We start from the raw sequence: 27,309 nt of genomic DNA, 5'->3' as shown, positions 1-27,309 counted from the left end.
TTAATAATTACATGACACATATTTTAATCAATTTATTATTTATTACGATTTGATTAATTTTTATTAATTATAGATTTGATTATTAATTACAATCACTTTATAATATAGTGTTTTTTTAATTATTTTTTAAATTATAAGAAAATAAAGAAATTGTTTTTTCGCGCGCAGAACAAGAAACAACTGATTCAGATATATTTCTTACCAACTTAACCTATTAATGCTAATATATCAACTATTTCCATATTATTTCCATATAAATTTCAATTTCTTTAAAAACAAACAAATAGCAAATTTATTTATATTATTATATTTGATTAAATTTTAAAAAACTTTAAGCTTTAAATAAGAGCACTAAAATTTTTAATTAATTTTATATACATTTTTAGAATTTGACATTCAGAATTTGAAAATTCAGTAATTTAAAAATTATTTGCATTCAAAGTTATGAATTTTTAGGGATTTTTATAAATTAATATGATGACGCCATGTTGGACTTTTATCCAATCTTGATAATATAAAATATCAAATTTAAATTATTTTTCGAATAATTTAGATCAATTCAAACTTCAAATCGCATATTGGCATAATTGAGAATCTCAAAATGATTGAAAAAAAAAAATATTTGTAATAAATTATCAAATAGTAATCATAATATGATTATTCATATATTTATAATAATTATTTATTTATAATTAACTGAATAACTAACTATAATTAACTTATAATTGATAAATTAATAATTAACTATTACATAATTATTATTATTACATAATATTATTAATTACATAATTAATTGAAATAAATTGATAATATAATAAATTGAATTTTACGCGTATTTTTATTTTTATTATAAATTTATTATAAATTTATTATAAATTGAATAAAAATTCAATATGGCATCATATAACTCAAAAAAGTCCCTAAAAATACCAAAATTTTGAATGCAAAAACTTTTAAATTATTTAATTCCAATAATTCAAACTGTCATTTGTGGATTCATATTAAAATTAATAAAAAAGAACTAAAAAACTTTAAACTTTGTTTTTATTATTTAATTTTTAAATTTAAATGTAAATAATATACAAAATATATATAATACGTACAAACATATAATATAATATATAATAAACTTTTTAATATAGTGCTCAAAGGCGGGAAAATAAACACATGGAATCGTTAAATCTTTCTTGAAAAGAATAACGAATATAAAAGTTAAATTGTTTACAGTATTTAAATGTGGATTAAAATGTTATATGCAAATTAAGTATGAAAATATATGATTTTAAATAACAAATTTTAATTATATTGTAAATTAAGAAGAAATACTTCGTATAAAGTGTATTTGTGTATAAATAAAGTCTATAAAAATCTGAGATTTATATAAAAAATTAATATTTATAATATTTATAATAGAATATAAAATATATAAAAGAAATCTTATATGTGATAAAAAATATGCAATAAATATTTTTTTTTATATTTGTGTAGATCTAAATTTTGGAAATTATAATGAATTTCTTAAATGGAACATTATATTCTTTTATAGAAACTATAAGGTATATCAAACTATAAGGTATTGTTTTTTATTAAATTAGTTATTATTTGCCAAATCTGTATATTATTTAATAAGACAAGCTTGATTAAAATGTTATATTTTATTTATTTATTAAGTAAATAAAATTTTTGCATATATATATATATATATAAAATATAAATATATAATATAAAATTTTTTTTATATATATTATAACAATTACATGTTTTTTTTTTAGTAATATTTTAGAATAATTCAAACATGATTTAAAATTGTCAATATTATCATAATAAGAGAAATAGTGGAAATATTTCTACATTTCTAAATTTTTTAATTTATATTACAATGAAGTCTAATACATCAAAATTTAATAGACAAACATCTATAATTGATATGTTTTCTAAACAACTTGCTAAAAACAAGCAAATGAACTACGATGCAACTAATAAAGAAGACATACAAAAATTACAAAATGTAAAAACAGAAAATAATATATTGCAAAAAAGTGAACAAAATAAAGAAAATCATGATCCAAAAACAGATGAAGAATATTTAGATAAGCACATTGAAAAAAAAGCTAAACTTACAGATATTAATATATTACCAACACCTCAAATTAAAGATATAAATATGTTTCATAATAAATGTGAATATTGTCGTCAAAAATTAAATGAAATAAAATTTTATCCGGGTCATCCAAATGGTGCTGTAGATGAAGAAATTGCTTTAATTGATCCAAAATTATGTTTATTTAATGGAACTGAATCTTTCATACATGAAAGTGATCAGCGTCCTCAAAATAAATTGACTTATTTCAGGTAAGATTCCTCTATTATGAATAATTTAATATATCTTGTAAAAATTTTATATAACTTTATTAATTTTAGTGTTTATGATAAAAATGGCCATTTATGTGCTTTTGATACTGGACTTATAGAAAAAAATGTAATGTTATATTTTTCTGGTTATATAAAAGCTATTTATGAAGAAGATGCATCACCAGAGGGTGGAGTACCAACAAAAGATATGGGTCCAATAAATGAGTGGTATGTATCTGGTTTTGATGGAGGAGAATTGGCTCTTATAGGTTTCAATACAGCATTTGCGGAATATATTTTAATGGATCCATCTGAAGAATATGCTCCTTTTATGGATATTGTTAAAGAAAAAATATATATGAGTAAATTGGTTATCGAATTTCTTTTAGATGAAATTAATCCCAGCTACGAAGATTTACTTAATAAATTTCAAGTAATTTAAAAGCATTATTAAGGAATTTTTGAATAATATATTTTATTTCATATTAAAATTATGTAATTTTTACAGACAATAGTACCACCTAAAAATATGTCAAAATTTACTGAAGATTCTTTATTAAGACATGCACAATTTATATGTGATCAAGTATTATCATTTGATAATTCGGCTGATTCAGAAGATACACTTCTTATTACAACTCCTTGTATGCGTGCATTAGCAAATCTTGCGGGCGTTACATTAGGAAAAAGAGTAACTTTCCGTCGAACACAACTTAGAGAACAAAAAATTAGAAAACCTGCTTGGACAAAAGCAACTACTACAAAATTAGTTAGTGATATGTTTGAAAATATATTTACAGATCAATTAATTAAACATGATGATAAGATAACAATGGTAAGCATTTATTTTTTTTATTTAAAATATAGAATAATTTTTTAAACAATTGAATTGTATTGCTGATTATAATATAATTATAATAAAATATTGTAGAAACTGTTTTTGTTATATTTTGTATTGTATATACATATTTAAAATAATAAATAAAAATAAATTTTATGTAATTATACTTTTAGGGACCTAAAAGACAAAGATGTGGAGTATGTGAACATTGTCAACAACCCGATTGTGGTCTTTGTAGTGCTTGTAAAGATATGATTAAATTTGGAGGAACTGGAAGAAGTAAGCAAGCTTGTGTTAAAAGAAGATGTCCAAATATGGCTATTCAAGTAAAAATTATTTTTTAATATAATTATTATTTAAATAATTTTGTGTATATATATATATATATATATATATAATATTTTGTATTTTTATTTAGGAAGCAGATGATTCTGATCCAGAAAATGAAGATCAATATGAAATTTTAATGGAAAATAAAAAAGTTGAAGAAGAAAAAAGCAAAAAAAAAGATTTTAAAGAACTCAAAAAAGATATTATATGGATAGGAGATCAAATTGCCAATGAAAATTTAAAAACATATTACAAATCTGTTATAGTTGGTGATGAAGAAATAGGAATAAATGATTATGTACTTGTAGAACCAAGAAATCCATCAATTCCATCTCATGTTGCTAAAGTTATTTATATGTGGGAAAATAAAAATGGTATAAAACAATTTCATGCAAATTGGTTGCATAGAGGAAATGATACTATTCTTGGAGAAACATCAGATCCTATAGAACTATTTTTAAGTGATGATTGTGATGATATACCCTTCAAATCTGTCAGATCTAAATGTACTGTTATTTTTAAAGAAATACAAAAAAATTGGAATGAATTAGGTATATATTTAATATTCATTCAATGAAGTTTTAAATATGAATTAAGATTAAAAATAATATTTTTTATTCTATATTATTTTTTTTATTCTATATTATTTTATGTATAGGTAATATGGATTTAAATTTTGAAAATGATATAAAAGATATAGATGGTAAAACATTTTTTTTTCAAAAGCGTTATATACCTGAAACGGCTAGATTTGAAGATCCTCTACCTGATATAAAATATCTTCATAAAAGAAACAATTATCGATTTTGTCCTGCATGTGCTCGTTTAAACATGTTGGAACAGTTCAATACACCAAAGGTATATAAAATTAATATTGTGATGATATTATTTATATTATAATATTAAAATAAATTTTGTTTATAATGTTAATTATAACTAAAATATTTTATAAAATATTTTGTATTGAATTTATAACAATATATTGTATATATATATTATATAGCGTATAAAGTAATTTTATATCATTATTTTTTTTTATCAAATGAGAAAATATATTTAATATTTATTTAATATTTATTTTCTTATTTTAATATTATTTTCAATAATTATTCATATTTTTTATATTTCAAGGTATATGAACGAATAGAAGAAAGAAATAGCAAAGAAGTTATTTATGGTTTAGTAAAGTACAAAGGGGAAGACTATAGAGTTGGAACAACTGTATTTTTACAACCAGATGTTTTTAATTTTAAATATAAAACTACATATCAAGATGTTTTAAAACTTAAAAAAGAAAATGTAGATGAAGATATGTATCCTGAATTTTATAGAAAATCTTCTGATCATATAAAAGGTTCAAATTTTGATACTCCTGACCCTTTTTGTATAGGATATATAAATAAAATATTCGCCAATACAAATGATATGTTAGTTCCACCTTCTGACATTAATATTACGGTAAATAAGTTATATAGACCAGAAAATACACATAGAAGTTCTACATTAATGGAACAAGCAGATCTAAATATGGTTTATTGGAGTAATGAAGGTATTATAATATCTTTATTATAATATCATACATAATGATATTTTGATACATATATAATAATTTTATAGTATGCAATATCAAATTTATTAAAGTTGTTGGAAAATGTTATCTTGCTTATTCTGAGAATTTAAATCAATCTATTGAAGAGTGGATTGCTGCAGGACCATATCGATTTTATTTCAATGAAGCTTATAATATACAAGAAAAAACATTTGATGAACCACCATATCATGCTATTAGTATTGGTAAATGTGGTAAAAGTAAAGGCAATTTAAAATTTAAAGGAAAAAAAACAGAAGAAAGTGAAAAAAGAGCAATTGTTAATAGACCTATTGAATATAAGATAATATCAAAAAAATTAAAAACATTAGATGTATTTGCTGGTTGTGGTGGTATGTAATTTATTGCATTTTTTGCAAAATTCTATAATTTATTGCATTTTTATTGATTTCAATATAATAAATTAAGAAAAATAAATATTTTAATTAAATTATTTTAAAGGATTATCTGAAGGTTTACATCAAGCTGGTGTAACTGAAAATCTTTGGGCTATAGAAAAAGAAGAATCTGCTGCTTATGCATATCGATTAAATAATCCTAATGCAACAGTATTTATAGAAGATTGTAATGTATTATTAAAAAAAGTTATGAATGTAAGTATAATTTTATAATTATAATTTGTGCTTTTTTTAGATGAATATAATTTATAATTTTAATATTATATTGTCTTTTTTTAATGATAATATAGTGAATTAATTATATATTTCCAGGGTGAAACAACAAATGAAATTGGTCAAAAACTTCCACAAAAAGGACAAGTAGAATTATTGTGCGGTGGTCCACCGTGTCAAGGTTTTAGTGGCATGAATCGTTTCAATTCTCGTCAATATTCTTTATTCAAGAATTCTCTTGTTGTTTCATATTTATCATATTGTGATTACTACAGACCCAATTTCTTTATTATGGAAAATGTTCGAAATTTTGTTTCTTTCAAAAGAAGTATGGTTTTAAAATTAACATTAAGATGTCTAATTCGTATGGGTTATCAATGTACATTTGGTATTCTTCAAGCTGGAAATTATGGAATACCTCAAACAAGACGAAGGTTATTTTTATTTTTATTTCAAATATATATATATTCATAACAATTTTATATTTTAAATTTCATTTTATCATATTACTTAGAATGATAATTCTAGCTGCTGCACCTGGACAAATGCTACCAAAATATCCGGAACCTATACATGTTTTTAGTAAACGTGCTTGCCAATTAAGCGTATTAGTTGATAATAAAAAGGTATACTATGTAAAGATATCAAAAATATCTATGTAAAGATAATCATTTATATTTTATATTGTTACATTTATTAAATATTTCAGTATAGCTCAAATTGTAATTGGATAGACTCTGCACCATTTAGAACAATTAGTGTAAAGGATGCAATGTTTGATTTACCGGAAATTAAAAATGGTTGGAATAAGGAAGAAATGTCATATACAAATGAACCAACAACACATTTTCAAAGAAAAGTAATAATTTCATAAAAATATTTAACAGAAAAAATAAAAAATATATTTTTTGTACGAATAGCAATCTTTTTTATTATAATATATAATATTTAAAATTTTTTTTTTAGATGAGAGGAAAACAGTATCAACCGTTATTAAGAGATCATATATGTAAAGAAATGACACCTCTTGTAGAAGCAAGAATGGCTCATATTCCAATTGCGAGTGGTTCTGACTGGCGGGATTTACCAAATATTGCTGTTAGATTAAGTGATGGTACTTATTGTAAAAAATTGTAAGTAAAACATAATTTTCAAAATTTTTTTAATGTTGAAAAACATTTTATATATTTAATTTTTATTCAAGAGAATATACTCATGATGATAAAAAAGCTGGAAAGAGTTCTGTGGGAGCATATCGTGGAGTATGTTGTTGTTGCACTGGAAAATCATGTGATCCTACAGATAGACAATTTAATACTTTAATTCCATGGTGTTTACCACATACAGGAAATCGTCATAATCATTGGGCAGGTTTATATGGTAGATTAGAATGGAATGGATATTTTAGTACAACTATTACAAATCCTGAACCTATGGGAAAACAAGTATATAAAACTATTATTTTAAATTTAAATATTTAACAAGCCTATATAATCTAAATCAATTTCTATCTATTATAAAAACATGTTTAAATGTTTCTTTCGATGTTTAATTCTATTTACTATCTTTTTCTTTGATAAATTTATATTTTTAAAATATAAATATTAATTTTGATTAAAGTTTATATAAAGTAAATAATTTATTTCATTTTCAAGGGTCGTGTATTACATCCAGTACAAACTCGAGTAGTAAGTGTGCGTGAATGTGCTAGGTCTCAAGGATTTCCTGATTCTTTTCGTTTTTATGGTACTATACTCGATAAACATCGACAAATTGGAAATGCAGTTCCTCCACCACTCGGAGTAGCTATTGGTCATGAAATAAGGAATTGTATACAAAACAAAGATATAACTGAAATTGATATAAAAATACAAAATGATTAAAGCTTAATTGATTTAAATTTGGAATAATAAAAATTAAAAAAAAACATTAAAAAACATTAAAAAAATTGTATGATGAAATATAGAAAAACATATTAAAAGAATGAATTTAATTATGACTTATTATAATTTATTATTATTAATAGTTTAAATATAAAAGTTTTTCTAAATTATTATATAATTTATTTATTTGTTTAAAATTTCTCATTATATTCTCTTTAATTGTAAATATATTAGCATTAATGTTAAAAATAGCATTAATTTCTTAAAAATTTTAATTTTATATTATTTATATATTTTATATTAAATTTATGATTTTTGTATAAATATTGTTTTTATTGTTTTACATACATATGTGTCTTTCTTTATTTATTTTTTATTATTTATTTCTTTATCCATATATTCTTAATTAAATGAGTTTTAAATTAGATAATCTATTTTTTTTTTAAATTCTATTTTAATTGTTAATGAAAAATATTTTATTAATAAGTATGACAATAATAAAAAAAATTATTTGAATTTGGGTATTAAAAGCTTCAACTTATTAAAAGCATAGCAAAATATACAAAATGTTTAAAGTTACAGATAAAATAACATCGTGCGAGGATAGAGAGTTTTTCTCCATTTCGAAAATGATATTTGGAAAATTCATTAATTATTTGTTTTTTAAAATTTCAGTACTTCTTACATTTACAGTAAACTTACATTTAGAACTTTAAATAAATTTCTCATATCAATTTTAATATAAAACTTTCTTCAATTAATTCCTTAACGATTAATTTTAATTTCTTAATGATTAACGCATCATAAAAATTAATAATGAAAACATTGAAGATGTTGAAATATTGAAAATTCATTAATTTCTCATTTTCTATTAAAAATTTTGGTACTTTTAAATTCATATTTTGAAATTAGAATTTCAATAAGATTTTCAATTTTATTACAAAATTCTCTTTAATAAATAATTTCTTGTCAATTTGGGTATTAATACATTATATCGGATCAATTAATAGTACAATATAATAATTTTTATTAATTTCTCATTACTATAAGATTTATTTTTAAATATGATTATATACATTTAAAAACTTCTCATAGTATTATATGTAAATTTTACTTACAATTTTACTATGATTTAAATAAGTAAATTAATTATTTGATACTTAATTATTAGAGATTTGTGCTTAAGATTCTATGATAATCGTGTATCATCAATTATGAATAAATAATTAATGGAAAAAAATTTTACATTAAAATCAGTACAAAAAACTTGCTTAAAACTCTTGCAAACTTAGAAATATTAAAATTTTAAATAGAAAACTATATAATTAATGATTTTTTTATATATCATTTTTAAAATAATAAGATGTGCTTTTGATTCTTCTCACACAATAATATCTATAACCTTGCATATTCTATCATGCTAATAACAAATCGAAACTTTAGATCCAAACGTAAATCCGGCGTTGATCCCAGAAAAATTTGATTCGTTGCTTTTATTATTGCTTATTTTATTAAATAAAATTATTTTATCAATTAGAATGGAATTTGAAATGTGGAAAAAAAATGTACTAGAAAATTGATTAAAAATTTATTAAAAATTTTTTAAGTGAAAATGTATATAAAAATATAAAGATGAATAATAAAATTATATGTATGTATTAATTTAATCTTAATTTAAATATAATAAAATATAAATAAAAATAAATAGAAATGCGATTTGAACCATTTTATTTTATTTAAAATAATGCTATCGATAATTCACTTATCGAATTTATTTTTTTAGTATTTATTATCTGATAAAGTATTTTTAAAAGATGCAGTTAATTGAGTAATATCATATTATTTATTTATTTTCATTTCACGAATGATTATTTTAGCTAATAAAAAAATAATGTAAAAAAATAATATAACTTAATATTATATTTAAGAATTTTTATTCATAATTCAGTTGAAGATAATACTTTTAATGTACATTATATTATATAATAATATCCTTTTTATGAATCTTTTATAAAATTTGATACATATTTTATATGTATAATTTTTATATATTGTACATCATATATAACAAAATAAATGTATTAAAAAGAATTATTTGTATTGAATTATTTTTTCTTATATTAATTTCATTTTTTTGACTTATTTAAATCTTTTTTGTTATTAATCTGTTTTGATAAAATCAAAATGATAATTTCTTTAATCTGATAAAAGTATAATAATGATAATATAGTATTCCAGTTTTAATGATATATAATGAATGATTTATAATTTGTTTAAAAAATAAGTATTTTATATAAATTTAATATAATGAGAAAATTTTTATAAAAAAATCAATAATATTAAAAATTTATTAAAAAATTAAGAAAAAATTACTAAATGAGGTTAGTTTTATATTTAAATAATATTAAATAATTTTTTATTGTAATTCTTTGTAATATATATTAATATTAATATAGATTTTATATTTCTGAAAAATTATTTTAATCGCTTTTTTTAAATTCTCTAATATTTTTAGCATTGCAATTTTACTTTCACTTTATGGTATTTAATCCATATGGTAACAAAAGGAATTACATACGTGAAGAAAAGTTTTTATATAGATATTTTTTCATATAAAAATTAATTAACAATGGAATTTTCTCAATTAGAAAATATTGTTAATGTCAATTATATGAAAAAATCCACTGATAACATTCAATATGGAACAGCTGGTTTTAGAACAAAGTAATTATTTTATTTTTATATCAATAAAATAACAATTTTAATTTTTTAACAGTAATATAAATTAACAATAATAATAATTTACATTTAAATTAAATTCACATTCATTCATTTTTAAATTTATTATTAAATTATGTACATATTTTTAATTTTTTTATTAGGGCAGATATTCTAGGACATGTTTTATATAGAATGGGATTATTAGCAGTATTAAGATCTAAAGTTAAAAATGGTAAGTTTAAATATAAAATTTTATATCAACTATTATATCAACTATTTTTATGCTACATGATATTATAAAATACTTTTATTGTTTTATATTTTTTATTATTTATTTTACTTTTAGCATTATTTAAAGATATTTAATTTTTTATAGCTGCAATTGGTTTAATGATTACGGCAAGTCATAATCTTGAATGTGATAATGGTGTAAAACTTATAGATCCAGCTGGTGAAATGTTAGAAGCAACTTGGGAACATATAGCTACTAACTTAGTTAATACAGAAGATTTAAATTTAGTTTCTATGATAAAGCATATTATAAAAGAACAAAATATTAATATGTCTATAAATGCAACTGTAATAACTGGTAGAGATACTAGAAAAAGTAGTCCAGCATTATTAAATGCTGCTATTACAGGAATTCAAGCTTTAAATGGAATTGTAAAAGATTTTGGTATAGTTACAACTCCTCAATTGCATTATCTAGTTGTATGTACAAATACAGATGGTAGTTATGGTATGCCTACATTACATGGTTACTATGTAAAATTATCAGAAGCATTTAAACATATAAGAAAAGATAAAATTAATAATGGGGAATATATCGCAGAATTATTGTTAGATGCTGCTAATGGTGTTGGAGCTATTGCTACAAAAGAATTTCAAAATTATCTAGGAAAAACAATTGCAATTAATATGTATAATGATGGAAATGGAAAATTAAATTATATGGTATATCTTATTTTTATAATACATTCATTGAAATTAGATATTATAATAAGTTATTTAAATAATTTATTGTAGTGTGGAGCTGATTATGTCAAAGTGCATCAAGCACCACCGGTAAATATTCCTATTAAACCAAATGTTAGATGTGTATCTATAGATGGTGATGCAGACAGAATAATTTATTTTTATCTGGATAAAAATGATAAATTTCATCTTTTGGATGGTGATCGAATAGCAACACTTATTGCCACATATCTTAAAGAACTTTTGCAAGAAAGTCATTTATCATTTCAAATTGGCTTAGTACAAACAGCATATGCGAATGGTGCTTCTACTGATTACATTTCAAATGTATTGGTGTGTATATTTCATGTTTTATCATTTATTTTAAAATTATTTTAAAATTTTATAATAATTAATATTTTTTACATAATATAAATATAAATTTATTATTGTTATATATAATATTAAATTTATATTTATTTTTACAATTTTTTGTTTAGCAAATTCCAGTTTCTTGTGTACCAACTGGTATTAAGTATCTACACAATAAAGCATTAGAATTTGATATAGGAATATATTTTGAAGCAAATGGTCATGGGACAGTACTTTTTAAAGAAACTACTATTGAAGCAATTAAGAAAGCTATTATAAATGCAAAGTAAGTACTATTAAATTTTTCCTTTTACATTAAAAAAATATATATGTATATATTATAGACGGTCTATAAAAGAGAAAGCAGCTGCCTCTAAATTAGAAAATATAATAGATATAATTAATCAGACAGTTGGAGATGCTCTTAGTGATTTGTTATTAGTAGAAACAATTTTGCATGCAAAAGGTTGGAATATTATGGAATGGGAAAAAATGTATACAGATTTACCAAATAAACAATTAATGATAAAAGTTAATGATAAAAATGTTATAACAACAACTAATGCAGGAAGGCAATGTTTAACACCTGAAGGATTACAAGACGAAATTGATAAAGTAATATTACGATATAAAAGAGGACGATCTTTTGTAAGGTAATATATATAATTTTTATTATAATCATATAAACAATATTCAAAAAAATTTTTAATAAAACTGATTTAAATATATTATTATTCATGATAAATATTATTCTTAGTAAATATTTATTATTAATTTTTTATTTTTATATGATTATTATAATTAAACTTTCAATATCTTTTATATATAAGTTTCAATGATCTTATGTAAAAAATTCAAATATTCAAATAATAATAATTACGACAAAGAATTCATATTTTATTAATTATAAAAATTTTTATTTTTAGACCATCAGGAACTGAAGATGTAGTACGAATATATGCAGAATGTGAAAATTTATACGACCTTAATAAATTAATTATTGATGTGGCATCGTTAGTATACAAACATGCAGGTGGGATTGGACCTAAACCTGAACTTTAATAATAAATAATTTTATATTGTTTACAATATAAAAATAACATTTATATTAATATTTAATTTTTATATATAATAATTATAATTTTTATAAATTTACAGAATCTTTACAAAAATGTCTTTTATTAATTTATTAAAAATTACTATATTTTTTATAAAGAAACATTATATAATAAACAATGAATATTCGTAAAGTACAAATATGAAAATTAAGATCATATATACTATATATAAAAAATATATATATATAAAAACCAATTAGTTATTTTTTATTTTTTTTTCATATCTATTCTTATTAATGTAATGAAATATAACTTATAATCATATTAATACCTATATAATAATGTAATTTTTTACTTTTATATTTCTCTTGCAAAAATAAATATTTTTATTACTAATTTTATTGTAGAGTTTCTTTATAATACAATAAATAATATAATTAATATGTAACATATTATATATTTTTAATATAAATAAATTAAAAAAAATTAATTACTGTAATAATTATTATCTATGAATAATATAATTTTATTTTGGAAAAATTTCACTAAGTATTAAGAAAAGAATTTAAAAGTTATATAAATAAATGGATATATGAATATTTTATAATTATAAATATGATTAGTAGTTGAATAAATATTAAAAACATTTAGATAAATATTTAGTTAGATGACATAGTTTAATAAAAATGTATAAAAATATAATAATTTATTGAAAATTTGAAAGATTCTGTTGCATAAATAAGATTATGTTAATAAGCATGTTATTCTTTTTAGAAAATAAAGAAAAAAAAATCTTCTAATTTCTAATAAATCTTCAGTATTATTTAAGACTTATTTTTTTATTTTAATTCTATCATCTAATCCCACTTTGTATGTATACACTATATTAATATATTCGTAGAACATTTTAAGAGAATTGATTTTAAAGACTAAAACAAATATAAAAATTGAATTTAAAAATACCGATTGATTGCTTATCTTTTAAATTATTTATCTATTAATTATGATCAAAAAAATTTAATTATCGAAATCAGATAAAAATAGAATAAAACAATTCTATTTCTGACATATTATCTTCTTCTATCTCAATCACGATTTAAATTGCTAATAATTTAATTTAATAATATATAAATAATAAGAAAGTAAAATCATTTCTCAATTGATATTTTTATATAGCAATTTTTTTGTTTGTTCTAATTTCTAAAATCTCCAAGAATATTCCACGAATATATTAATATATATTAACCTTAGCTTTATTTTAATCTCAATTTCATTTAACGAATATTTTTTGTAAAATATATATATTTTTTAATGAAATAAATTATGTATTAAATATTAAATATAAAAATATTATTTGTTAATATATAAAATTTATAAATATGAACAATCTAAAAAAACTTTCTTTCTATTTAAACTTTATTTATTCAATTATATGCAAAGCATACATAATAATAAATACATTAATCAAATATGATTATATTAGATAAAATTTATATATTTTATTAAGTTCGAATGCTATTTTTATGTAATAAATAATTATTTTTAAGAATTATTTTTCTTATTAGAAATATTTTATCATATCTGTTTAAAAACATTTTGTTTTAATAATCTTAAATAAATTATTTCTCTAAATTAAAAAGTTAAATTTAAATTAAAAAAAAAAATTTAAATAAAAATTAATTTTTTATATTTAAAAAGTAAAATCATTTCTTCAATTAAAAATAATATAATAATTAATTATAGAAATAATAAATTTTAAAGAAATAATCTATGATATATTTAATTATTACATGTTACATTTTTACATGTTTAGCATGTATTATCAAAATAATATTCTTTTTTCTTCATTTATTTGCATCCTTTTTGTTTTAATGTTGTTGTAAGTATTTTCCTTGAGAGAATAAATCCATTGATTTGAGTACAGGATTGGCTTCTTCATATTATTAGGATTTATACCTCCAATCTGAGTTCATCTCAATATCCAGTGTCTCGTCATCCAGCTTGTAATCTATCAAAAAGATTATATTATTTGATGCATAATACATTTTTGAAGCTCACATAAATATGAGCATACATATCATCATGAAGTCTTAAATTAAATAAATTTTTTTTATTTATATTTATTCTTTGATATATTTTTCATTATATTCGCATTAATTTAGTCCTAATTCCATCCACGTTATATTGATTATAAATATGAAATAGTAAATGTTCACTGCGATAATTTCTATGTTCAATTTTAATTTTTTAAAAAATTATATATTGTAATTTATTAGTAATTAATAATTGATTAAGAATCTGTGGCAAATAATAATATATTATTGAGTCAATTCAAATATAACTTAACTAAAATAAAATGTTTTACTGAAAATATATAAATTAATGAAGAATACAACAGCCAATAATTTCTTTTATGTATGTACATATGATATTTTTGTTTTTTATTGATTTAAAAACATGTTGAAAAAATTAAAAATTAATTAAACTGATCAAAATTAATAATAGAGAAATATAAGAAAAATAAAAAATTTATTGATATAGAGTTTTCGAGACAAAACGCGCGTTCGGAATAAAATAAGTTTGACTCGTGCCACGTATGACAACATATTATTGATATAAATAAAAAAAATAATCGATAATTTGCTAACAGATGGAATTAGAATTAACGCGTATTAAATGCTAAAAGCATTCGCCATCGCAGCATCTTCGCAACGGTATTATAATCGACGATTGCAGGAACATTTTTTTTCGTAGTTTTTTATTGTAAATTTTCAGCGTCGCAATAACCGATTATTGACACAATACGCGCAATAAGCGCGTTCTGTTTTCACTTTTTTTCATTATCATTATAACTTTTTTTTCTTTTTTTTTTTTTTTTTCTTTTTTTTTTTTGCTTTAACGAGCAAAGAGTAAAATGGCGCACGCGTTGAACATACCTTCTGTTTAAATTCAAAGCACCGCCAGTTTTGAGCGCAAACGCAATTTGTAGCACGTTATCCGCAAATCGAAGCTTGCATTATTCACCAGAGTCGCATCTATAGGCCACACGCATAGGTAAGCGACTTGATATCGTCTCTTCAATAATTTGACGTTGATATGCCACCAGGATTAGAGTGCGCTGTATTTACGCGCAATTCGTCGCACAATTCATGATTACGCTGTCTAAGTACAAGTCATGTAGATACCATCAAAAGTTAAATGACGTTCTGCATTTCTTATGTTTTTCTATTTTTAAAAGTTTAATAAGTTTATAAATTTACATATCCTTTTATATACATTTTGAAGTTCCTTAAAATACCATATTGTATATAAAAATAACATGAAATTTTTTTGCAATTTACTTTATTTGCAATCACTACTTTAATTTTAATGATCGAGATCAAGAAATTTATAATATCTTCATAGAAATTTAATATATTTTCACTTTTGATATTATTATTTATTTGAGACATAACAAATAATTAAATTTAATAATAGACATTTTTACTTATAAGCACATATAATAAAAAATTTTTTTTCAAAAAATAAATTTCATTAAATTTTAACAATAAAAAAGTATGTGATGCATGAAATTATATATTTAATATAAAATTTTTGCACATATTTAATTATTGAATGATATGAAATTTATTACTAGTAATGTAAAATAATAGTAATATTATAAACACTTGATCTTGATTTAAAATATATTTGTATTTAATATTGCATGCTCATTAATATATCTGTTTAATAATATTCAATATCCCTATATTGAAGTTTGGACAAAAGAAAGAAAGAAAGGAAAAAAGAAAAAAGAGAGAAAGAGAGAGAGAGAGAAAGAAAGAAAGAAAGAAAGAAAGAAAGAAAGAAAGAAAAGGAAGGAGAGAAAGAACAATTTTACAATGCAAAACGTCATTCTAATAACTATCATATGTTTATATCGCGTATAAACGCGCGCTAATAATACCTAGGTTGTTTTGCCGAAGAACGAGAAAGGAATAAATCATGTTTCAGTTGATCTTGTATATAAATTTCTTCGATGGTCTCCTTTTAATGTATCCATTAATCGATGTCGCATATTTCAATAAAGAATAGAAGAAATTTTGGAAAAAAAATTTATTTAAAAAAGAAATAAAAATATGATGAATGATCGAAAGTTAAAAATAAATCTTGATTAATTATTTAGTGTGTATAAGAGAATTTGACATAGAGATTTTGCGAATAATAAGGTATTTATAAAGAAATTGTAACGAGGAAAATGTACTTGTAAACATTCAAGCTAAGAGACTTAAAGACATATACGTTTGAATTTTATTTTTCATTCCGTTGAGGTACATTGATAAATTCTGCAAACACGTTTTTTTGCTTTATTAATGAACATTTAAAACATTATCCAAGTTCTTACGTGTAAAAAAAAAAAAGATTATACAGCATTTTTTTGTTTAATAGCCTAAGTCACCATCTTGCTGATGCTAAATATTACAAACTTATAACGAAATCATCTATCCTACTAATGTGTAATAATCATGTGACTTAAGATAGATAAAAGATAATTCAACCCATGCCTTTAGGATTGGGTTGTACCACTATGAGAGAGAGAAAAAGAGAGAGAAAGATAGAGATAGAGAGAGAAAAACATTGGAAATATCAGGAAAAAAAACTACGAACACAAATCGCACAAAAAGAATATATATCCACTATCTGCTGGAAAAAATGAACGATATATAAAATTTCTTGATTCCACATTACAAAGTTCACTTCAGTCAGGAATTCAATCTTCTTCTTTCTTATCTTCAAATAATCGTAGTTGCTTATTTCATTAATTCATTCATTATGTTGCTGATTGATGTGCTCCTTATTCTTACCGTACCTTAAGTTAGTGTGTTAAACGTTAGATCGTATCTATATCGTTATATCATATCTATATCATTATACATAGTATCGTATGTAATGGTATGGACTCTGTATGTCGGACGCAGGGCAGTTCCTAGGTTTTCGATTCCGTAAGCGAATGACCACCACTAAAGAGGCATTTTTTTTTAAGGGAGCCTTTCGCATGCGCTTAGTATTCGCTTTAGTGTACGCTTTTAGTACCTCGGTGGCATCGCGTCTGCCGGACCTGGGAAGCTAAAAGGTCAAAAAATGAAAAATCGCAGTATTAATTTCTTCATCGCCTTTCGGCGCAACAATAGCTGGAAAGTATAAGATGTAACACTGATATGCACGAATACGTTTTACTTTTCATTCTCTTTCTTACATAACGGCAGTGTCGCGTTCACACTGTCGCCTTTTAATATCACACCACGTATGGATATACCTGATTTTAACGATTGAATCTCCTCGCAACGCATGTAACACACATTTGCCGAATAACATACAACTTACAGACCTGGCTAAACATTTTTTGAACTATCAGCTATTTTGTACTTCTTCTACGTAATTAATTTAATAAATTATTTTTTTTTATTATTATTTCATTCATTTCATTTTATTTATTATTTCATTCATAATACTATCAATGCAAATAAAGATAATATATATATATATAGAAAGAGAGAAAAGATATTTCGATATTGATGATTTTAAATAATTGCATATAAATTGCATAAAAATTATAATTCATATTTGAAAATTTAATTAATATATGTACAATCTATCGTTAAGTATTAAGAAACTTTTTAATATTATTTTTTTTTAAATAAAATATATATAATGTTTTACTATCATATAAAATTTAAAATAATAAAATGCATATATAAAAAAAAGATATAAAAAAAATATTTTCTAATATACATTTAAATAATTTGAAATTCTTTGATGAAGATAAAATATTCCATTAATTTCGTTATACGATAATTGTTAAGCAACTTAAAATACAAATATAAATAATATAATCATTATATCTGAATTGAAAACAACATATACAATATATTATATATAAGCAATATATTCTGATATATATGCACAGGTCTGATAAGTTGTCACATGTTTAGAACTTTTACCGGCACATTCAAGTATTTCTCGCTATTGTCGCAAAAAATTATCGATGACGTTCGTTTAAACGTTCATGAATATTTCAGAAGTTTGAACATTCGAAAAAAGAATTTCTGAATGATCGTTGAAAATTTGTTCTGCTAGCTGCTTGATCACTTGCAATTATATTGACAAGAGGCGCAATAGCAAAATAACGCAACGCAATTTTTATAAACAATCAACCCGGACTTTGTCTTCATCTCTCGTTTATATCTCGAAACGTAATACGCATTTTTCGACGTAGAATATTTTTTTTAAAAAAGCTAAGGCCGATGCGGTTTCGAGGCACAGAGAGATCGATGGCGTGCATCTTCGAAATTCATATCGTTTAACGGCGCAGTGTGTCGTAACGCATTACGGTTTATTTTTCACCATCTACCGAACCGAGTTGTTCGATTAATCGCAAATATCTTGAATCACGTACACGCTGAATTCGCGGACTTTTACCGCAGAGTACATAAAAGAAAAGAGGTAGCATTAGGCAAAAGTGATTTTTTTTTTTCACAAATACTAATCTAATAATATTCTTTTTTTACATAATGTTTGAATTTAACTTATTTAATGTTTGAATTTATATAATAACATTATAATATCATCATAATTTCTAATTAAAAATAATTTAATGTTTTAAAAATCTTATTCATTTTTTCATAGCGAAAGTACATAAATTTTATATTTTATAAGTTTATAAGTTTTATAAATTTCAACGAATTTATTATAATTGTGTTAAAAAAAAAATACTAGTAATTGAATAAAATATCATTATTTAACAAACAAAATTTCAAACTATTAAAGTTATTTAAAAATATAGATATTCAATTGATGTCAATGACAACCAATTTTTTTTTCTTTTTTTTTCTTTCCTTACAATAGAATCGAAATAAAAGATTGAAACTTGACGTAATTACTTTCTTTGATAAGATAATTCAAAGACAAAATTTTCCTTATTTCTCCGATTATAATATATTTATACAATAATTTTTTAATTTTCATATATGTATCTCATACTTTATTTTGGTAACTTAATAATTTTTGTATGTATGTACGTATATTAAAATACTTAAACTGAATTCTAAAAAAATCTAAAGTCTGTTTCTTGAATTTAATATATAATAATATTAATATATATATAAATATTAATATATAAATAAATTGTAAAGATTTGTATTTCGTCACAAAAATATTATATTAAGAAACATATTCATCTATAATACATCTATAAATAAAATATACTATTATTTTAATATTATTGCATTAAAAAATCAATTAATATATGAGTAATAATTAATAAATATTCAAATGTACAACTACCTCTGTTCTCTTTTACACTCAACACTAGAAAAGTCGCAGAATAATTTATTCATATTTTATCAACAATAAAAATTAATCTTGTACCATTGTATGCACAAATATACGCTCTCTATGATCAAGAAATATTGATTTCGCGCTGAGTGTCACATCTTATACTTTTACAGAAAATGTTTAGCCTATCTCGATCCGCAAAATATAAATACACTGATATCAGTGTTCAATCAAACTGAATAACGTTGCGCAAAAAGAGCGTGGTCGCCTAAACAACGAACGATTACTCGCAAGTTAATATCGCTCTTTAACGCTGTGTGATCAATGTCACTTTGAAAAACGCATTGGTGTAATAAGTGTAAATATTAAATAATAATAATAATAATAATATGACTTACCGTCCGCCACCACGTGGAGGACCATATGCATCTGGTCTGTCGTACCCTTCGGTATAGCTGAAATAAAAATTGAATTTATTGTAATAATTAACAACAAATATTAATATATAATATGTTTTTTTCGAACAAAAAAAAAACAAAAACAAAAACAGGTGATTAAAAATTTGCAACTTCAAAAAATGCTAGTTTTCTTAATATTAAATTCCAACATATTTTTAAGCAAAATATAAACAAATCATTTTTATTAAAATTTAAATTTATATTTTTTTACATAAATAATTTTAACTGATAATCAAATTCATGATATAATTATATATTCTAATTATATAGTAATAACTTGAAATAATAATTGGAATATTTTTGTAAAAAGCATTGCGAATCATCAAATAAAATTTTTTTTGGAGAAAATAAAAATTTATCTGATTTTTTGTTTATAAAATTTAATTCGATTTTATTGCTAAACATAATTAAAAATATAATAATTCAAATAGAAAAATAATAATAGATTTTTTCTTTCTATAAATTTCAAGAAATTTATAGAAAGATGAATTTGTATACGAAGAAGGATGATATAAGAAAATAAAGGATACACGCGCGCCATACAAAACATACATACGTATATATTTCATATTTTAAAGTATATGTACAGTATGTAGCCTAGTCTAATAGTCTAATAGTCTATTAGTATATAGTTAATCTAATAGAAGAAGGATATCATTGGTTAGAATCATTGAATCATTGAATTATTATTAAATAATGTAAGTGTTAAATAAATAAATAAACAACATATTGATGAATATTTTTTTAATATTAAAATGAAAAAGAATATATAAATTCTTCTGTAGTGTTGCTGAATGAAACATAGTATGTATTGTATTTGTATTTTTTTTTTTGACCTTTAAGGTCATTACTTATCTAACAATACAATGTTTGAACAACATTAAGATATCAATATATTCTTCATTTAACAGCACAATAATGGCAAACAAAATTTTCAGTTATCTATATATGAACAAAATTTATATATTTATATATATAAATATTATATATATTTCGTAATAAAATGAAATCTTATTGTTATCGTGTCAATAATAGAAAATTTATTTTAATCGGCAAAATATTTAATCGATGCGAACGAATATCGACACTATTAAATAAGCAATGACCTTTGAATTTCATATGAATACGCAATAAAATATTTTACTTTGTTATATATATATAATTGAAAATATAACTTCTTAGAAAAAATATAAATATAAATAAAAAGTATAAATTATTGATATTTGGATTCATATTTATTATGATTTTTTAATTACTTTAATAAATATTACTATATATTCCTGAAGTTTCATATTAACTTTATGAAATATTATGTATAATTATGTACATCATGATTTTATATAATATTTTATATGAAATTATAAATAATATATTTATCATGAAATTATATTTTATATAATCATATATTTTATCATGAAATTATAAATAAAGAATATGAATAAAAAAAATAAGCAATTTCATAATAACATGTTTGATTTTATAAAATAAAAATCACTAATATCATTTAATATATAAAATTATTTATTTTAGATAATAAAATGAATAATTTTTTTACTTACCCTCCACCAACAGGTGGATATCCACCACTGGGGACAGCACTGCCAGGTCTTCTACTAAACATGTCTGCTTGTGGTCCAGGACCAGTACTATAACTAGGTGCCCCAGTGCTGTAGCTGGGTCCAGTACTCATTGGCCTGTTAAATGGAGGCATATCATTAACAGGGGGACCATCCCTCCTGTCATAGGCCATTGAAGCTCCCTGACTTACCCCCCCGGGCCCACCCATCATATCCCCAGGCCCGCCCGGATAACCCCTGTCATACATAATTGGAATATATTAACCTATTTTCACTCTATCCTGCATAATGCACCAAAATTTTCTCAAGCATAATTAATTCAAGATATACTATATTTTCAAATTTTAAATTAGTATAAGCATTACAGGTTAGAATAAAAATAAAGTTTCAATTCATAATCGTTATACTATCGTTAAAATGTTTTTAAAATGCTGTAAAATACTTATTCTTCTATTATAAATATTTTTTTAAATTATCAAGATTTATATAAACTTCTCAAATATTAAAAATGTGTTTTTTACACATATAGAATACACATATAGAATCTTATAAAAAGAAAAGTTATTACTAATTGTTAATTCGAATCTTTAATATTTAACTTATTATTTTTTTTAAATTTATTAAATTAGTAAAAATGCAATAAAATAAAATCTAATGTGATAAATAAAATATATTACCAATGACTTTCATCATATCCTACATCTGTGTAACCCGTTCCATACCCAGTAGTGGCAACTGCACCACCACCATTTCTCATAGGCCCAGTTGCAGCTCGATCATAATCATTTCTAGCTGTATAATCAACTGTACGATTTGCACCAAAATTATCTGTACGTCCATAATCCATTGGACCTGGTGCACCTCGATTAAAATCCCCAGTCATTCCACCTCCAACTACTACAAATAACATTTTATGTTATTATATTAATATTTTTTATTATTACTTGAATAAACTTATTTGTTAAATATTTAATATTCAAAAATATCTTTACAAATAAAATAATTAAAATATTTTAATCACCATTACCATAATCCGTTCTAGCTCCAAAATCTGCAGCGCGACTGTAGTCGGTTCGACCATAATCAGCTGTTCCAGTTGGTCCATATCCTCCAACAGCTCCAGTTGCTGGTCCATATCCTCCTCCCATTCCAGGTGCCGTAGAAGTGTAACCCATTGCCGCGCTTCCCACATTTTGACCATATGCTCCACGATCAGTGTATCCAGTCCCGAAGTCTGCTCCACGTCCACTAAAGTCTCCAGCGCCACGATTGTAATCGGTGTACCCCGTTGCGACGCCACCTGCAGCAGATCCATCGTAACCAACGAGTTGGATCGGAAGAACTGTAAAGCATGCCGAGATATCCAATTTGTATTTTAGTCTGTATTATAAAAATATATTTATTTTATAATTTATTATTTTCTCATTGTATTATATTATTAAATCTATCTATATTATATCTATTAAATCTATTAAATCTATCTATATTATAAATTAATATTGTTATATTAATTTCGTATATATTAATAATATTTAAGAAAATTATTAAATTTGATATAAAGTATAGTAAGAAGTATATTAATATTTTTTTATATAAATTTTCAAATGTATTATATTTTTAAATATTGAACAATTTCTTATAATGAATAATATTAAAAATTATAATTACAATGAGAAAATAATTATATAAAAATAGAATATTATAAAAATAAATTTACTAACCTCTTCTATCATTGTATGGTCCAGGACGAGCGTCTCTACCACCGTCTCGTCCTCCCCTACCACCTCTCACTGGTCCACCTCTTCTGTCTCCATCCCTGCGTCCTCCTCCTCCGCCACGTGATTTGCCCGTAGATTGTTCCACGTTGATTGTTGCCCCTTTGAAGTTGGAATTGTGAAGAGCTTTGATTGCTGCAGCTGCATCTTCCTCACGTGCCATGTGGACAAACCCATACCGATTCATGACATCGCATTCCGTTACCTCACCAAATCGTAAAAATAATTGTCGCAACTCATCGTTGCGACAATTTTCTGGTAACCGACCCACAAATATTTTTGTCTTTCTCTGTAAAATTGAAATATACAATTAATAATACTTATTGACATAATTCTTTATTTACTAATAATACATGCATTTATAAATACCAATTATTAAAGAAAACGTTACGTTTATATTGTACCTCTAAAATCGACCATACCCCTGTATGCAGAAAGTATGGTGTCTGTTTGAGATTTTATCTTGCTCAAAATTTTTGCTATTGTTACAAAAATCATATGATATAATAATAATGTAATATTACTGAGCTTATATTAAAATTTATATATTATAATTATAAACAATAAATTATAAAAGATTTTAATAAAATATATAAAAAAAATTACAAAAACACAATACTTTACGTACCTATAAATAAATTGTGCCATTCAATTTATATTAATCATTTTTTTGAAAAAAGTAATATTATACATGAAAAATAAACAATGAGGTCATTAAATAATACAAAATGGAAGACAATTTACTATTAGCATTGTTCTTACCGGTTGATTAGATGAAACCATTTTCTGAAAATAAAAAAATAGTGTAATTAATTATTATCTTATATATATTATCATTATACTATTAAATGATTGCATTTTATATTTACAGTTATTTAAAATTCATTAAATAATAATAATAATAATTTACATTTATGAGGATTGCTTACAATGTATTGTATATTTTTTTTATAATTATATATACAACATATATATGTATAATTATATATATGTTGTATATATAATCATATATACAACAACATATAAAATATTTATAATTATACATTTATAGACAAAAAAATGTTTTTTCAATTGTGTTTTTAATTTTTGTATAGACATGTATAGACATTTTTGTCTATACAAAAATAAATCTAAATATAATAAAATATATACAAATCTATATAATATGTATATCATATATATCATAAGAATATGGAAATTAATCATAAACCTAATATAATAAGATATCTTATATTTACAAACATTCAAAAAAGACTAAGCCGATAGTACGATCGCATAATATTTCGAAATTTACAAAATTTTCTTGTATATTTCTTTTATAAATGCAGTTTTTATCTATATAAAAGAATTCAATTTGCATGATTCTAATAAATTTAATAATTCTTATTACCATAAAGTAATAAAGAACTCAAATTTATAAAAAGATGATATAAAGGTGATTTATATTCTAATCAAGGATAAGACTGAAATTGATTAATTTGCAAAATAGTTTATAACAGGAATATTATATTGATGTAAAATAAATAGAACTAAGATATTTGCATTTATTTTTTATTAGATGAACTTATTATTTATTAAAGTTTAGAAGAATTAATTAATAATTCTATTTATAAAAATATTGCTAAGAAATAAATAGCATAATAATGACTTAGCAAGCAAAATTCTTATTAAAATGCAATATATATATATATAATAATATATATAATAATTTGACTAGAAATTAGATGGTATATGTATATTTATTTCTTTCTAAAAATCTAGTGAAAGAAAAAATGAATAAACTTGAAAAAAAATAGATAAAATAAAATTCATTTTTTAATATTTTTGTATACCGCAAAAGAATATTTTTTGTCTAAATCTATTTAAATTTTATATTGAACAACATTGAACTTAGCAAAATATAAAATTGAAATATTAAAATGATACTAATATTTTTTTTTATAATAAATATGTTTATAAAATTCTAAATCTCATTAATTATATTTTTTATGAAAAAAATATAATTTAATACATTTTTATACAAAAACACATTTCATACAAAAACTCTATATTTGTTTTTAAAATAATTAATTTTTTAATATATTTCCTTTTTATAAATTATATATATATTTATATTTGTGAAAATTAAAAATTATATATATATAATAATATATTGTGAATTTATAAATAATTTTCATATTCTTATAATATTTATATGCAATCTATTATTATTAAACAATTACAAGTATATTATTACATATATCTTTTTGTCTAAGGAATAGAGATACTCTAATGATATTATTTTTATACTTTATAATAAAAAAAAAACAATATTTTGAATTACTTTAAATATCAATATAATGATATATCATGTATAATTATAAATCTTTATAAAAAATGCAAAATATATACGAAATTGAAATATTAATGAAATATGATAGTAATATTTTTAATAGATATGTCTATACAAAAATTCTAAATCTCATTAATAATTTTTATGAAACAAATATAATGTAATATTAAAATTTTATATTTTATATTTATAATTAATTTTTTAGATACATTTCATAAATTATATGCATATTTTTTTTTATATTTATTTTTTATTTAAACTTAATATGAATATTAATCATAGAAAATAGAAAATAAAAAAAAGAAATTGTAAATATGTATAAGTCCATATATAGGTATGCTTTAAAAATTAATACCTTTTGAAGAAATAGTTACATGTAAGCATTAACATTTCCTTGAAATTTCCTGAAATGAAGAAACTACATTTCAAGAATATTAAAAAAATGCATAAAACTTACATGATCCTTATTAGACAGTTTTTTATTATCTGAGAACAAATCTTAAAATACAAATAAAACAATTTTATATTTTTTTCTAATAAAATGAGGAAAAAAGTTGATTTACTAAATTTTGTAAACTTCAAATAGCTGAAAAAAAGAAATTAAATAAAATTTGAGAAGTTGCATTCCTTTCCGGTAAATGTATAAAAGACGCTTATACATATATTGTTCAAGGCCATAGAAGTTATCAGATTTTATCGATAAAAAGAAAAATAGTCAACTACTTTTTCAATCAATCATAATTATTCTAATAAATTAATACAAATAAATGTATTACAGATTGAATTTTAAAAACATAGAATTGAAATACGACCTTACAACGAAGAAAAAAAGATATCTAAAAACAACCGGCCCTTGGCGTGCCCTAGTAACTGACGATATGCGAATCTCCTCTCCATTAAGTCGCAAATTCCTCAAAGATACTTTTAATGATCAAATATTTTATTATAATATTACATTAATACTTACATGTGGCTGCGACGTTTTGGCGAAATTAAATTAAAGTAAAAAGGGATAAAACTTTCGTGACGCTATCAGCGAAACGAGATACGAAATGGCGTCAACGATTTCCACCTTGAATACTTTTGACGGCAAGCAATAAGTTTTGTGTTACATACTGCCAC

General features: G+C 22.0%; 3 protein-coding genes across 11 annotated transcripts; 2 read left to right on the top strand and 1 right to left on the bottom strand.

Annotated features, from left to right (window-relative positions):
- The first annotated feature begins 1,835 nt into the window (after positions 1 to 1,835).
- On the top strand, positions 1,836 to 7,626 carry LOC122714292 (DNA (cytosine-5)-methyltransferase PliMCI-like). The gene is made up of 15 exons (XM_043935515.1): positions 1,836 to 2,352; positions 2,422 to 2,785; positions 2,861 to 3,187; positions 3,367 to 3,519; positions 3,612 to 4,074; positions 4,182 to 4,381; positions 4,655 to 5,072; positions 5,141 to 5,464; positions 5,574 to 5,725; positions 5,843 to 6,177; positions 6,258 to 6,369; positions 6,453 to 6,602; positions 6,710 to 6,876; positions 6,948 to 7,188; positions 7,399 to 7,626. Exons 1-15 carry the CDS (start codon positions 1,880 to 1,882, stop codon positions 7,624 to 7,626), a joined length of 4,107 nt encoding a protein of 1,368 aa, XP_043791450.1. The 5' UTR covers positions 1,836 to 1,879.
- Positions 7,627 to 9,947: 2,321 nt separating this feature from the next.
- Positions 9,948 to 12,890, top strand: LOC122714200 (phosphoacetylglucosamine mutase). Of its 2 annotated transcripts, XM_043935346.1 has the most exons (10): positions 9,948 to 10,007; positions 10,142 to 10,350; positions 10,509 to 10,579; positions 10,724 to 11,086; positions 11,192 to 11,301; positions 11,374 to 11,655; positions 11,802 to 11,959; positions 12,018 to 12,326; positions 12,600 to 12,706; positions 12,832 to 12,890. In XM_043935346.1, the coding sequence occupies exons 2-10, from the start codon at positions 10,256 to 10,258 to the stop codon at positions 12,864 to 12,866; spliced, it is 1,530 nt and encodes a 509-aa protein (XP_043791281.1). In that variant the 5' UTR covers positions 9,948 to 10,007; positions 10,142 to 10,255; the 3' UTR covers positions 12,867 to 12,890. The 2 variants fall into 2 exon arrangements, with proteins under 2 accessions (XP_043791281.1, XP_043791280.1); XM_043935345.1 differs by having other exon boundaries at positions 10,724 to 11,301.
- Positions 12,891 to 14,510: 1,620 nt separating this feature from the next.
- Positions 14,511 to 27,272, bottom strand: LOC122714230 (spidroin-2-like). Of its 8 annotated transcripts, XM_043935408.1 has the most exons (9): positions 27,155 to 27,186; positions 24,618 to 24,641; positions 24,260 to 24,334; positions 23,802 to 24,144; positions 23,102 to 23,422; positions 22,758 to 22,977; positions 22,063 to 22,317; positions 20,444 to 20,500; positions 16,999 to 17,837 (listed from the first exon to the last, which is right to left on the bottom strand). In XM_043935408.1, exons 4-9 carry the CDS (start codon positions 24,040 to 24,042, stop codon positions 17,798 to 17,800), a joined length of 1,134 nt encoding a protein of 377 aa, XP_043791343.1. In that variant the 5' UTR covers positions 24,043 to 24,144; positions 24,260 to 24,334; positions 24,618 to 24,641; positions 27,155 to 27,186; the 3' UTR covers positions 16,999 to 17,797. The 8 variants fall into 8 exon arrangements, with proteins under 8 accessions (XP_043791339.1, XP_043791343.1, XP_043791337.1 ...); XM_043935404.1 differs by lacking the exons at positions 16,999 to 17,837; positions 24,260 to 24,334 and adding an exon at positions 14,511 to 14,739 and having other exon boundaries at positions 27,155 to 27,272; XM_043935402.1 differs by lacking the exon at positions 24,260 to 24,334 and having other exon boundaries at positions 27,155 to 27,272.
- Positions 27,273 to 27,309: the final 37 nt, after the last annotated feature.

This window comes from Apis laboriosa, unplaced genomic scaffold (genome assembly GCF_014066325.1).
Source record: "Apis laboriosa isolate Shangri-la unplaced genomic scaffold, ASM1406632v1 scaffold28_cov147, whole genome shotgun sequence".
NCBI lineage: Eukaryota > Metazoa > Arthropoda > Insecta > Hymenoptera > Apidae > Apis > Apis laboriosa.
This window is presented reverse-complemented; position numbering and strand designations above follow the sequence as displayed.